At 34.8% G+C, this 14859-nt stretch overlaps 1 protein-coding gene across 5 annotated transcripts in view; it reads left to right on the top strand.

The window, feature by feature from the left end:
• Nucleotides 1-14859, top strand: part of COL24A1 (collagen type XXIV alpha 1 chain) — a 405325-nt gene that overhangs the window by 74832 nt on the left and 315634 nt on the right. For all 5 annotated transcript variants that reach the window (XM_040470847.1, XM_040470844.1, XM_040470848.1 and 2 more), the window contains 3 exons: nucleotides 2670-2714; nucleotides 9891-9944; nucleotides 11208-11252. In XM_040470847.1, the coding sequence (XP_040326781.1) occupies nucleotides 2670-2714; nucleotides 9891-9944; nucleotides 11208-11252 (144 nt within the window). The remainder of the gene's footprint in view (nucleotides 1-2669; nucleotides 2715-9890; nucleotides 9945-11207; nucleotides 11253-14859) is intronic.

Here is a 14859-nt window from a genome sequence, read left to right as displayed (position 1 = left end):
TGTTCTCAGTTCTCAACAGTCTCTTATGCTTTGGCTCTCTCCCACTCTAACCTCTTTTTTTTTTTTTTTCCTTCCCCTCCCCCATGGGTTCCTGTTAAGTTTCTCAGGATCCACATAAGAGTGAAACCATATGGTATCTGTCTTTCTCTGTATGGCTTATTTCACTTAGCATCACACTCTCCAGTTCCATCCACGTTGCTACAAAAGGCCATATTTCATTTTTTCTCATTGCCACGTAGTATTCCATTGTGTATATAAACCACAATTTCTTTATGCATTCATCAGTTGATGGACATTTAGGCTCTAAAAGGAAATTTTAAATAATTTTACTCACTGCCATCATTTTTACAAATATAGACTTCAAAGCTCATGCTGTAGTTAGTTAGTGGCAAAACTGGACCTAGAACTCAGCCTGCTTGGTCTGTTCTTTATTATTGTTAGCAGTGAAAAGACAACCAGAACATTTTGTTTAACTCAGGCTCTTCTGGTTGCAAAGAATGGAGAGTTAGGCTATCTCAAGGAAGAGAAAATTCTTTCAGTCCTCTCTGTAGTATTAAGGGAAGCAGGGACCCACGGAATCTAAAAATAGGTGCTGTAATGTAACTTGGTCTTATGGAGACAAGCACTGATTCAAAGCAGCTCTGAGTGGCGTAGCTGCCTTAGTCCGTGGATCTTTTACTGTACTTTTCTAGTACTGCTACTCTCTGTTCTTCCCACATCTGCCCTTTTGTGTTATCTCTGAGAACAACTTTCTTAACATAGTTTCTGCTTATTCTAAATTCTGTGTTTATACTTTGGCTTTCTTGTGACATCTCAATTCCCCTTAACCTTTGTGAATCTTTCCCGCTTCAGCCCCCTACTGCTTAGTACCTGAATTTTTCTTTCTTTCCTTTTTAAAAAATAGTTTCATTTAATTAAAAAAAGAATTTGACTGACCCAGCTTGTTCCTAGTTAGGCAAAACTCTTTATTCCGAGTGACTTCATCGCCTTCTGGCCAGACTTTGTATTGGCCTCCTTTAGATCAAGTGTTGTTTCCTGTGGCTGAGATGAGCAGGAGTGAGTTCATGAAGAAAAGATCATGACTGTTGCTGCCCCTTTATTAGAGTCTCTGGATGAGAAACAATCCCTTCAAAGGAAATTGTACATACAGAAGATACCATGTTTAACATGCCTACTTCACTGTTGTAAACTGCTTCAGGAAATGTAAATTAAAGAAGTTATGCTTTTTTCATCATGGGCTAGGGGAGGGAGGAATCTCTGGCCAGAAAAACAGGTGGTAGCCAAAGAAAGGGAAGCATGTAGTTAGACTCAAGCATTCACAGAAATAAAAATAAATAAGTAAATAAATAAACACTTTTTTAAAAAAGGTAAAAGAGATAAGCCTATGGCAGAGGTTTCTCTACCTATGTGCCTCTTACCTTGGCTTCTTGTTACTCACCTTCCTGACACTTCCTCAGGAGCTGCTTAGCTCCCACCTTCCTAGAGCTGCTGTCTCATCTTAGGGAGCCACCACCACCTTGTTACTGCTGAGGACATTTCTTATGTCCTATTATAAAAAGTGAAGAGGAGCACCTGGGTGGCTCAGTTAGTTTATCCTCTGACTCTTGAGTTCAGCTCAGGTCATGATCCCAGGGTTGTGGGATCAAGTCCTGTATTGGGCTCTGCGCTGAGCATGGAACCTACTTGGGATTCTCTATCTCTTTCTCTCTCTCTCTCTCTCTTCATCTTCTGCCCCAACTTTCTCTCTCTCAAAAAAAGTGACTTAGCTTTGACGATATTTTTATTTGTGGAATCTCAAGTGACATTTGGACGACTGAGAACAATATATCTCATATTTTGTAATTAGGCTGATCTTTAACTATCTTTAAAAAAATGTAAACTCAGAGCAAACTTGAGCTAAAAGATTGGGTATATTAGATGCTGTAGGTAAATGAGTAACTTTAATAATGCCATGATTTATGAAATATTTAATTTCTTTGGTTGATCTATCTTGGTGATCTATAATTAAGGTTTGTGCATATCGATGAGAATGTTTCTTTCTTCCTGTCCCTTCTTTTAGCCTTATTTTTCTCACAGATCTTTCTAGAAGAAAAAGGATATTATCTATTTTATATCTTTGGGTATTAATAATGGAGATTAAATACTTGATTTTGGTTATAGTATATGGAAAATTTTTTTGTTACTGATTTTTTAGCTCAATAAAGCCCCTTTTGTCATAGGAACTGTGAGTGGCCTCTTTGATTTGTCTTAGCTCATTCATGGAGTGTGATTACAATGATTTGGATTAGAGAAACTGCCTGGATATGGTCCAGTTTTTCAATAATTACAAATAGATTTTGTCTGACAGGATTTTGCTTCAGCATTAATAAACTAAAACCAACTGTTAAAAAGCATCAGTAAGATTTAGCAGATCCATTGCTGGATACCAGCTTTATATAAAAGATGCTGTTCTGTATTCTTTTTTCAATACTATGCTACCATTTCAGTTGATAGTAACAAAGAATTCAAATAACGCTCAAATTGAAGATTAGTAAGTAATAAATTAGTAAGAATTAACATTCATTTATGAGAAAACCAAATGGGGGGGGAACCAACTTGGCACCTTTGTTTAGTTCTTTTGCTTGTATGAATTTACTGTTCATAACATGTCTTCACCTTTACCATTGCAGGGTCTCAAAGGCCATCCGGGGCTCCCAGGTCTCCGAGGTGAACCAGTAAGTACTTCGTAAAACTTATATCTTCTACAGTAAAAAAAGACACACATTAGGGACTCCTTGAGAGATTCTTTTTCCCCACTTATTTAAGATTTTCTTCTCAATTATTTTCAATTTTTAGTGCAGGACAAACTTTTTCAATTAATCACGTTATAGTTTTGTTTGTTTTTCCCAAACCCCTGATTGACTTTAACTATCTGCTTAACATATTCCAGGACAGCAGTTCTTAAACTTTAAAAAAAAATTTCTTTAAGGGCACCTGGGTGGCTCAGTGGGTTGAGCATCTGACTTCAGCTCAGGTCATGATCTCATGGTCCATGAGTTGGGGCCCCGCATCCGGCTCTGTGCTGAGAGCTCAGAGCCTGGAGCCTGCTTCGGATTCTGTCTCCCTCTCTCCCTACCCCTCCCCCACTCGTGCTCGCTCGCTTTCTCTCTCTCTCTGCCTCTCAAAAATAAAAAAAACTAATACAAACATTTTTTTAATAAATAAATGAATAAAATTTTTTTAAGTTTGTTTATTTTGAGAGAGAGAAAGCACAAGTGGAGAAGGGGCAGAGAGAGAGGGAGAGAGAGAGAATCCCAAGCAGGCTCTGCACAGTGAACCCATGAACCATGAGGTCATGACCTGAGCCGAAGTTGGATGCTTAGCCAACTGAGCAACTAGTTCTTAAACTATTGAGGTTCAAAAGCCCCTCTGAGAATGTCATAAGTGCTATGAGCTCTTTCCCCAGAAAACACACATATTCATGCATATGCATGTACCTGCACATGTGCATACACACAACTGATTACTTTGTATTTTTTTGTTTTTATATTTTCTTTCACACATTTGATTTTTTATACAATTTCAGGGGCTTGCCTATTTGCAAAAGCCTGTCCATAGCTGTTAGTTTCCTGACCCTTGCATGAAGGAATGTAAATAAATTTTAATAAAAATCCAAATTAGAATAGCACATATGCTATTGTCCATTACACACATATTTAAAAGCCAAAATAGTTTGGGAGCCTTGTAGTTTTTATCATGTAATTCTTTGTCTTCCCCACCAGAAAACAATATATATCATAGGGAGAAAAATAAAGCCATTTCTTTTGTTTTCAACACAATGTGTACTAGGTCAGTATGAATAAAGCAATGAAAACTAACTAATTAGAAACTAACTAAGGTGAGGGACACCATTACTGGAGATTCAGCAGAGAGTGTCCCTTACAGTACACTCTGTTCAGTCCCTGAGGCACAATTTTTCAAAATTACTAATTACTAAATATAACAAGTGATGCATGTACCTGTAAAGGTGTAATCTCAGTTTCTTGAATCAAACAAGGGCTGGAAAACATTTAGGGGGAAAAAGTCTGAAAGGCAGGAGGGATTAGTCCCCAGGGAGAAAAAAAAGAATCTCTAGAAAACTGCTTTGGCACAAATGTATGAATTCTAATGAAGAAAACCTAATTATTTCACAAGTAAGTGAAAAATTGACCCGTCAGTACTAACGGGTGTTCTCACAGCTATATAACCTATATAACCTCATAGCTCTATAACCTAGTTCTTAGTATATTTGTTATTGTTTTGAGGGAGGTATGTGTTTTAGAAGCATCTAAAATCAATTTTAAAGGTTGGAAAATGTATTTTGGAATCAGTTATTGCTTTTCATTCTATTTATTTCCAGAAAAAAGGGCAAAATTGGTGTTAACTGTGAAATACAATTAAAACCCTTTTGCATTTTAACTGTGAAAACACTGTAGAAATTAAGAGGAGCATAACTAATTTGGTAGGAGATGTTTACTTCTGGAAAATTTATAAATATCTACAAATCGGTGGACAAACATTTGGAAAATAATTGTATCATCTGTGCAAGCTCTAGTAATAGGAACTGCCATTTATTGAATCTTTATTAGCTACTAAGCTGTACCTACTATTAACTACAACTTCTAGTACTACAATTATTTATTGAATATTTCCACATGTTAACTAATTTAATACACACCAACACTAAGAATTATTGCAGTTTACCCACTTTTAAATATATTTCTACACATTGTTCTGTCTTCTTTACACAATAATCCTGTGATCCCGAAATTATTATTCTACTTTACTAATTCTACTTGGTAGCAGTGCTGGGATTCTCGATGAAGTCTGATAGTCTCAGAGTGTTTGCTTTTAATGCTTGAAGTTAGAAGTAGGATTGGAGCAGGTTTCCTATTCCTTATTTCTGCAGGCTCTAAAGATACAACTTTGTGTCTAAACTGCTCCATTCAATCTGTAGATTTAAGTGGGCCACATTTTGTTTTTAACACGTTTAAGTGCATAGTGAATTGAGTTGTAGTGTTTGTTTTGAATTTCTTTTGAGCTTCTGTGGTTGTCACAGTGATTTTAGGGTGTGGTTGGCTTAGACATGTTTATGCCATGTAGGATTATGCTGAAGGCTTACTTGTTTACTTTGTTTACTGCTATTCCAGGATAGCAGAATTTAGGCATCCAGCAGAATTCTTTTGTGTATTTCTCTTTGCAGCTGGAATGTCTTAAATCTCTACATGTTGCCTTAATACCCGCTATGAAAATCCATTCAAAGTCAGATTTCTTTTATGTCTTAAAACAGATTGCTTTTTAATAGAGAGTTCAATTTACCTAATTTGGCTAGGAGAGGAATGAAAAGGATGATGGTTGGTCTTAGCCAGACAGTGACCTACAGAATAAAAACAGTCTTTTAAATTTGTTTCACTTCTTTCTATTGGCATAACTTAATAGAAGGTTTTGTGAATGTCTGTATATAGGCCTGTGTATTTTAGAATTGGATGAGGCATAAAGGAAGCTGTTGTAAATAGACTGGGGCAAATCTCGTAATTAGAGATTTAATTTCCTAATTAAATTAGAATTTCCTTAGAGTAATATTGGAAGTTATGTGCACTTTAGCACTATACCAGGAAAGCAGCCTGGGATGGTGGTCTCTGGAATTAGACTTGCTGACTCAAATCTTGGCTTCCCACTTATTGTCTGAGTGACTTTGCACTGGTGACAAATGCTCTACGTTTCATTTTTTAATCTGTAAAATAAATAATAATACCTACTTTCTAGGGTCTAGGCAGATTAAATAAGATATTACATATAAAATACTTGAAATTGTGCCTGGCATAAGATAGGTGCTAAATGAATGTTATTATGGGAATATAATATTATATATATTGTAGTAAGGTAATATTTAGTATGTAAATATGGTTTTGGAAATTCATAGGCTAAATCTCTCCAAATGTAGATAAGAGTTTTATTCTGCAGGGGCACCTGGGTGGCCTATCTGGTTAAGTGTCAGACTTCAGCTCAGGTCATGATCTCACAGCTGGTGAGTTCGAGCCCTGCATCAGGCTCTGTGCTGATAGCTTGGAGCCTGGAGCCTGCTTCGGATTCTGTGTCTCCTATCTCTCTGCTTCTCCCCCATTCATGCTCTGCTGCCTCTCTCTCTCTCTCAAAAATAAATAAGGATTCAAAAAAAACAAACAAGAAAAAAAAAGAGGGGCACCTGGGCGGCTCAGTCGGTTGAGCGTCTAACTTCGGCTCAGGTCATGATCTCACGGCTGGTGAGTTCGAGCCCCACATCAGGCTCTGTGCTGACAGCTCAGACCCTGGAGCCTGCTTCAGATTCTGTGTCTCCCTCTCTCTCTGCCCCTAACCCACTTGCATTCTGTCTCTGTCTCTCTCAAAAATAAACAAACACTAAAAAAAAAAAAAAAAAAGAATTTTATTCTGCAATTCTCAGAAATCCACTTGTTCACTCACTTTCTGTTAAATTGTCCATTGCCATGTGTGTGTGTATATATATATGTATATATATATATATATATGTGTGTATATATATATATATACACACACATATATATGGATGAATGTCTATATGTACATGTACATACATATGTGTATGTATGATATGTGTATGTATGTGTGTGTGCATGACACAACTTTTGTCAGATTGTCTCAGTTCATATCCAGGCTCTGCTGCTTACTCACTGTGGCATCTTGGGCAATTTTCATAACTTCTCTGTATCTTATGCCAAATGGAGGATGGAGAAAATAGCATCTATCTCATAGATGTAGGATATATGTAAAGTGCTTGGCATAGTGATTGACACATAAAAAGTGCTCAATAAATGGTAATTGTTGGAGGAAGAGGAAAGGAGGGAGAAAAATGAGAACAAAATTGAGAGAGATTCTGAGGAAAGGGGAAATAAAGACATATAAGAAGCCTTCATATCTAATAGAATGGGAGGGCAAAAACTTTACCTATGATCCTCCATTTGTCTTTTCCTTGGTCTTCTCTTTCTATAGATTTTCCAAATTTGGGAGCATTTTATAGTATTTTTCTACTTAAACTGGAGGTAATACTCTTCTGTGTGCTTCGGAGCAGAGGGACAAAGGGCTAGTGTCTTTTATCTGTTTTACAAACAATAAGAAGGAAATGAATTTTACATAATAAATAAGTAATCCATGAAATTTACCTTTGCTGTCACCATTTGAGGTTAGGTAAAGGCAGTTCAACATGTATGCTTCTGGCATTTCCTTGGCTCAAGAATTATTTAACAGATCTAGACTCTGAATAAACTAATGAATGAATGAATAAATAGTGTATCAATGAAAGTAAAAACAAATGGAGATATTTCTTCTCTCTTGATGGTCTAGGCCTGTAGAAGCTTCCTTTCTTATGCCTTTGATTCTCTATATATCAGCCTGCCTTCAGCAAACCTTGTTTGAAAATAAAAAATACAAAGTTGCCAATGTAAAATGAATTTTGTTTGTTAGTGTGTTATTTGGATAGGGATTGCATTAAATGTGTAGATTGCTTTGGGTAGTATTATGGTGTTATTTTGTTAGGGATTGCTGGTGTTATTCGGATAGGGATTGCATTGAATGTGTAGGTTGCTTTGGGTACTATAGACATTTTAATAATATTTGTTCTTTCAATCCATGAGAATAGAATGTTTTTCCATTTCTTTGCGTCGTCTTCAATTTCTTTCATAAGCTTTCTATAATTTTCAGCATACAGATATCTTACCTCTGGTTTGGTTTATTCCTAGGTATCTTCCAATTTTTGGTGCAATTGTAAATGGGATCAAATCCTTGATTTATTTTTCTGCTGCTTTGGTATTGGTGTATAGAAATGCAACCAATTTCTGTATGTTGATTTTATATCCTGCGACTTTGCTAAATTCACATATCAGTTCTAGCGGTTTTTTGGTGGAGTGTTTCAGGTTTTCCACATAGAGTATCATGTCATCTGCAAAGAGTAAAAGTTTTATATCTTTTTGTTGTCTGATTGCTGAGGCTAGGACTTCCAGTACTATGTTGAACAACAGTGGTGAGAGTGGACATCCCTGTCGTGTTCCTGACCTTAGGGGGAAAGTCTCAGTTTTTTCCCATTGAGGATGACATTAGCTGTGGGCCTTTCATATATGCCTTTTATGATGTTGAGGTATGTTCCTTCTACCCCTACTTTCTTTAGGGTTTTTATCAAGAAAGAATGCTGTATTTTGTCAAGTGCTTTTTCTGCATCTATTGAAAGGATTATATGGTTCTTATCCTTTCTTTTATTAATGAGGTATATCACACTGATTGATTTGTAAATATTAAACTAGCCCTCCAGCCCAGGAATAAATCTCACTTGATCATGGTGAATAATTCTTTTCATGTACTGTTGAATTTGGTTGTCTAGTATCTTGTTGAGAGTTTTTGCATCCAGATTCATGTATACACACACACACACACACACACACACACACACACACACACACACACTAAAATATTACTCAGTGGTCAAAAAGAGTGAAATCTTGCCATTTGCAACAACATAGATGGAACTGGAGTGTGTTATGCTAAGCAAGTGAAATAAGTCAGTCAGAGGAAGACAAACATCATATGATTTAACTCATATGTGGAATTTAAGAAACAAAACAAATGAATATAGGATAAAGGAAGGAAGAATAAGATAAAATCGGAGAGGGAGGCAAACCATAATGGGTGTTGGGCATTAAGGAGGGCATTTGTTGGGATGAGCACTGGGTGTTATATGTAAATGATGAATCACTGGGTTACACTCCTGAAACCAATACCACACGGTATTTTAACTATCTTGAATTCAAATACATAATTTTTAAAAAAATAAATAAAAAATGAGTTTACTTGGGTGCCTGGGTGACTCAATCAGTTGAGCATCCGACTCTTGGTTTCAGCTTAGATCATGATATCAGGTTCATGGGATTGAGCCCTGTGTTGGCTCTGCACTGAGCATGGAGCCTGCTTAAGATTCTCTATCTCTCTCTCTCTCTGCCCCTTTCCCCTGCTTGCGCATGCTGTCTCTCTCTCTCTAAAACAAAAAAGAAAAATTTAAATGAATTTACAATTCCAGTGTCACTGTTTGAATTTTTAGATAGAGATATATCATGATTGAGGTAATTACCACTCAATATCCATTTCTTAATCAGACTTGCTATAAAAAAAAAGTTTACTTTAGGAAGGAAGAAGAGGTTGGTTCTGAAGTTCACTGCCCCTTTTAGTCTTCTGGGGCTCATGCTCAGACATTAAGGACATCATGCTTAACATGCAAGATGTTGAGGTAAGAAAATGATTGAGACACGAGACAATATAAAAAGACACTGGTTATTAAGAAGTGTACCAACTCTTGGGGCATCTGGGTGGTTCAGTTGGTTGAGCATCTACTTTGGGTCAGGTCATGTTCTCATGGTTCATGAATTCAAGCCCCACATCAGGCTCACTGTTGTCAGTGCAGAGCCTGCTTCAGTTCTCTGTCCCCCTCTCTTTACCCTCCCTTGCTTGTGCTCTCTCAAATAAATATTTATTAAAAAAATAAAAGAAAGAAATTAATGTACCAACTCTTTCTAGAATAGGTGTCTTATTTATGTAGTGCTGGAATTTTCCATCCTGGATTTATCATTAATAATCAATGTCTTATTTAGAGCCCTAATCTAACAGTTTTATTTACATTTATTTAGTTATTTTGGCTCATTTTAATTTCAAGTAGGTGATTTCAGTCAGATAAACAATGTGTAGGATCTTTGGTCCTTCTGTGGCGAAAAAAATTCTTTCTGAACTTGAATATTATAATTGTGCCAAATTTGTTTCCTTGGGCTTCTTTTGGTTTTGTTGTATTGTTTTATTTATTTTGTTTTTTATTTCAGGGAATTCCAGGATTCACTGGTAATATTGGTTCACGTGGTTACCCTGGCAGGCAGGTGAGGTAACTATATTTATACTTTTCCTTTTATGTTCCTTTGTATTAATGCATTGCACTTTCTGATTTTCAGAGTTAGTGTTCAAATAATAATTGGTTTACTTTTATCAAATAATGAATTACTCATGGCAAAATAATTCAAAATCAAAATTATAAAAATCCTCCAGAATCTTACTGTAGAAAGTTATGTGTAAAATTGGAGTAGAGTTTTTAAACATGTATGATGTGATACAGTGGAACCTTCAAAATTAAAATGCCCAAGAGTCTAATAAGATTTTAAAACAATCCTGTGGCTGATTTTACAATACTGCCACTGACTAAAATGAAGTAATGGTAAGAGTTCAGATTGGATAACAAGTATTATTTTTTAATAGCAGAGTTATAAAAACTTGAGAGTTTGATAGTGCTATATATACCACTACCAAACACTTTTATCTGAAATGAATTCAAGTCTTTGTATATGGTTTTGAAAATTCATTCTAATTATTTCATATTTATTTCCCTCTAATTTATAACTTTCTTTCTTGTAGACTACTAACAGAATAAATTTTCTTTCATAGGTTTTCATGAAGGCTTACTCTTGAAATTGATTATTCATTTAGCATACTAAAAAACTATAGTTATAATATCTTTTTTATTCTCAAGAATAAGGGAAATGAAAATGCCAAAAAGTAATCTATAGTTAACAAAATTCCACATTTTGGGCCTTTGAAAATACATGGAAGGTATTGTATATTACAGTCTTACCACCAAGTGATGATTTATGTTATCTGAAACATAAAATATAAATGCTCAAGCATATGGACATTGATCTGAAGTTAAAATGTATTTTTTTAAATTATGGGAATATATTTTAGATATTTTAACTAGAAGTGTTTTAAAAGAAGACAATTTTCCAATGAGAAATAATTTAATTAAAATTTATTTTTTATATCTTATAATGTGTGTTAATCTACCTTGTTTGGCTGTCTAAAAACATATATATATATATGTATATATACACACATATATAGTGCCTCTAAATATATATATTATATATATATATATATATATATATATATATATATATATATATATATCAGAACCTCTTTTGGTTCTGAAATGCTAAAACTTCTTGACCATATATAGTCTTCATTAAGTATACCTAGTTCTGAATTTTATACTTGTGAAAAATGATACCTCTTTATGTACCCATTTCATTTCATTTATCAACAATGCTTTCAAAGTACTGTAGTATGATGATGATGTCTTTTGTTCACACTAGGGTGTAGCTGGACCAGAAGGTAATCCAGGTCCTAAAGGTATACGAGTAAGTAAGCATTTTCATCATTTTGTAAGCGTGCTTGCATACAAGTAGGATGAAATATATAAAATAGGTATCAGTTTCACACTTGTGTAGGAGCTTTGAATATAATGCCAGTTTAGCCTAAAAAGAAGTTCATTTGTTTAATAGATACATTCACTGTTAATGGCAACAGAAAGCACTCTTATAGTAGTTTTACATCATTCTTTTCTATACTTTCTGGCTCCTAGCATGTCTGGTGTGTTAGAATATACTCTATAGTATAATTTATATATGAAGTCTATAGACCTAAGAAATCATGATAAAAAATATGAAGAGGAAACAAAATTCATATTAATTTCAAGGCTGAGATAATATGATGCAAAAACTATCTGGAGTAAAAAATATATATATCTGAAAAGAAGAAAATAAGCTTATCATATCGAGAATATACCACTGTACTTCTGAACCATTAAGGAGTTTTGTTAGTCACTTTAAATCATTAAGGGAGTAAAAATAATTACCGTGATATCTTATGTAGTGTCCTACACATTAAAATCAAAGGTAGTCTAAGAAAAATTAAAAAGTAAACTAAAATTTTTGTTTTTTAAAATTTTCTATTTTTAATGGCAAGTTATTTTCCAGAATCTACCTGCATGCCTTATATTATCTAAAATGCCTTTTTGAAATAAAGCATAATGTATTTTACACAGTATGTGCTATAATGATGTCTTTAATTCCTAAATATTTTCAAATACTTTCATATGTATTTTCTTCTCTTATTTTGCTGTCAATCCTGTGAAGGAATTTTACAGGTGAGAAAAGAGTAAGCTAAGGAATTTACATGACTTGGCAAAGTCATAGCTAGCTAGAAGTAGACCCAAAGTCTTTTCACCTTTATTCTGTACTCTTACCTCTATTTCATACTGTTTCTACTCTTGCATTAAGTGAAAATATAGCAGGGACAAGTCATATGTTTTTTTTTAATTAGAAACTGTACCAAAAGCACATATTGACTTGGATCCAGGAAGAAGATATTTTAGTGGTCAAGAACATGGACTTTGGAGTTAGAAGGACCTGCTTTTTTGGTTTTTTTCCTTCATGTAAAAATCTTATTAGATAATGATACTAAAACTTGCAATTAAGGTAGTTATGATAATAACCATCTGACCTTAACATTCTTTTTTTGTTTGTTTGTTTATTTATTTATTTATTTTGAGAGAGAAAGAGAGAGCACGAGCAGAGGATGGGCAGAGAGAGAGAGAATTCTAAGCAGACTGTGCTGTCAATCCAGCGTGGGGCTCAATCTCACAAACTGTGAGACCATGACCGGAACTGAAATCAAGAGTCAGATGCTTAACCGACTGAGCCACTCAGGCGTCCCCTTGAGCTTAACATTCTTTTTTTTTTTTTAAATATGAAATTTTTTGTCAAATTGGTTTCCATACAACACCCAGTGCTCATCCCAAAAGGGTGCCCTCCTCAGTGCCCATCACCCACCCTCCCCTTTCTCCCACTCATCAACCCTCAGTTTATTCTCAGTTTTTAAGAGTCTCTTATGGTTTGGCTCTCTCCCTCTCTAACTTTTTTTTTTCTCCTTCCCCTCCCCCATGGTTCTTTTAAGTTTCTCAGGATCCACATAAGAGCGGAAATATATGGTATCTGTCTTTCTCTATATGACTTATTTCACTTAGCATCACACTCTCCAGCTCCATCCACGTTGCTACAAAAGGCCATATTTCATTTTTTCTCATTGTCACGTAGTATCCCATTGTGTATATAAACCGCAATTTCTTTATCCATTCATCAGTTGATGGACATTTAGGCTCTTTCCATAATTTGGCTATTTTTGAGCTTAGCATTCTTAAACCACAGTGCCTAGCATATAGCATGCATTTTCTTTGCAGACTCTTTCATTTTATTGGAATTTGAGAGTCTCTTCTGTGCATTAGCTAGTACCACCAAGACACGTTATTTGGCACCATGCAGTTTTCTCTTACTGTATTTTCTCATCTTGCTTCAACGATTCCTCTATTTCGAAGTTCTTCTTTATGTCACTATATGTTATACATCCTTTTGCACTATGATAGACATCCTTTTGTTGCTTTTTTTTCATTTGTATGGAAACTATTTTCTGGGTTGTAACCCTTTTTAAGTTGTATTTTTAGGTTTTGACAGCAGCTTCATAAAAACATTTTTTTTAGGGGCAGCTGGGTGACTCAGTCGGTTAAGTGTCCAACTTCAGCTCAGGTCATGATCTCATGGTCTGTGAGTTCAAGCCCTGTGTCGGGCTCTGTGCTGACAGCTCAGAGCCTGGATCCTGCTTCAGATTCTGTGTCTCCCTCTCTCTCTGCTCTTCCCCCACTCACGCTCTGTCTCTCTCTATCAAAAAAAAAAAAAAAAAAAAAAAGAATAAACATTAAAAAAACATTTTTCAAAATAACAAATATAGTTTCTTTTCTGATTGATTTAATTGATTTGATTCCTTAATTTTCCTTTGTGAATACAGGAGGAATCAAGAAGTCCATTTCTCTAGGCTTCCTATGCACAGAGGTTCTCAAATGTAGACTTTTAACATTAACTTCAAATCCACATTTGGTTAAAAGGACAAAAATCACAAACATGCTGACAGGATTATAAGAGGTTTTTTTTTGGTTTGTATCTTGTTATTGCACTATACCACATACTATGTACTGTAAATTAATATTTTTATAAATCCTGTGATAAATGATCTTTTGACTGGCAGCATTATTTAATTTCATTTTGTGGTGTTATAATTACTTTTACATTAAGTGCATATGTTTAAAATAGACCATCACTTTGTAATCCTCTTTTGGCAATTTTTTGTATAATAATATGCAAGTTGCCTCAAACAATAGAAGTATGTAGGGCCTCTCCTGACCTTTTAGTGGCACACTGGTGACACAAAATTGCCTCTAACTGGATATAAAACCTTCAATCTAAAACGGAAAAGCATATATATTATTATTTTTTTAATGTTCTTTGTTTCATTACACACTAAACTGTAGTTTAGGGACAGAGTCTTGAGAATGATCACAACCCCGTGTGACTTTTTTGGTGGGTGCTGCTGACATTTTATATTCTGTTAGAACCAGCATAATAATTCTCAGGAAACCTTTATGAAATACCTATGTAATTATTCATTAAAATCTTTAAAATGTTTTTGCACCTTATTCAGGCTATATCGAATAGAGGTCTAACTTTCTCTTGAGTTTTCAGTTGATTTCTTAGTTCAGTGATAAGTGTATACCAGTTAGGGTGTCTCTTCTTTTTATTTATAATAAAAAATTCAGTTGTATGTATTAAAATAAAAGTTAAGTCTTTTTAAACTTGAGGCTATCTGTAGCTGGTGATTCTGAAAATAATGTTTTGGAATCATAATCCAAACTCATAAGCCTTCAAATTTGGACCATTGAAAGAGCCTTCTAATAGATTTTCCTACATTCACTGTTTCTTGCCTCAGATATATTCTATATCCTGCCAACAGATTAATATTTTGCAAGTACAACCTAACCTAAGGTCACTATCACAGTCCTTTAAAGGCAGTAGCTTCCAGTTGCCTAAAATATAAAGTCTAAAACTCTTAGCTTGAAATTTAAGTCTCACCTTAATG

Source organism: Herpailurus yagouaroundi, unplaced genomic scaffold (assembly GCF_014898765.1).
Source record: "Herpailurus yagouaroundi ecotype Mexico unplaced genomic scaffold, PumYag 77, whole genome shotgun sequence".
Taxonomy (NCBI): domain Eukaryota; kingdom Metazoa; phylum Chordata; class Mammalia; order Carnivora; family Felidae; genus Herpailurus; species Herpailurus yagouaroundi.
This window is presented reverse-complemented; position numbering and strand designations above follow the sequence as displayed.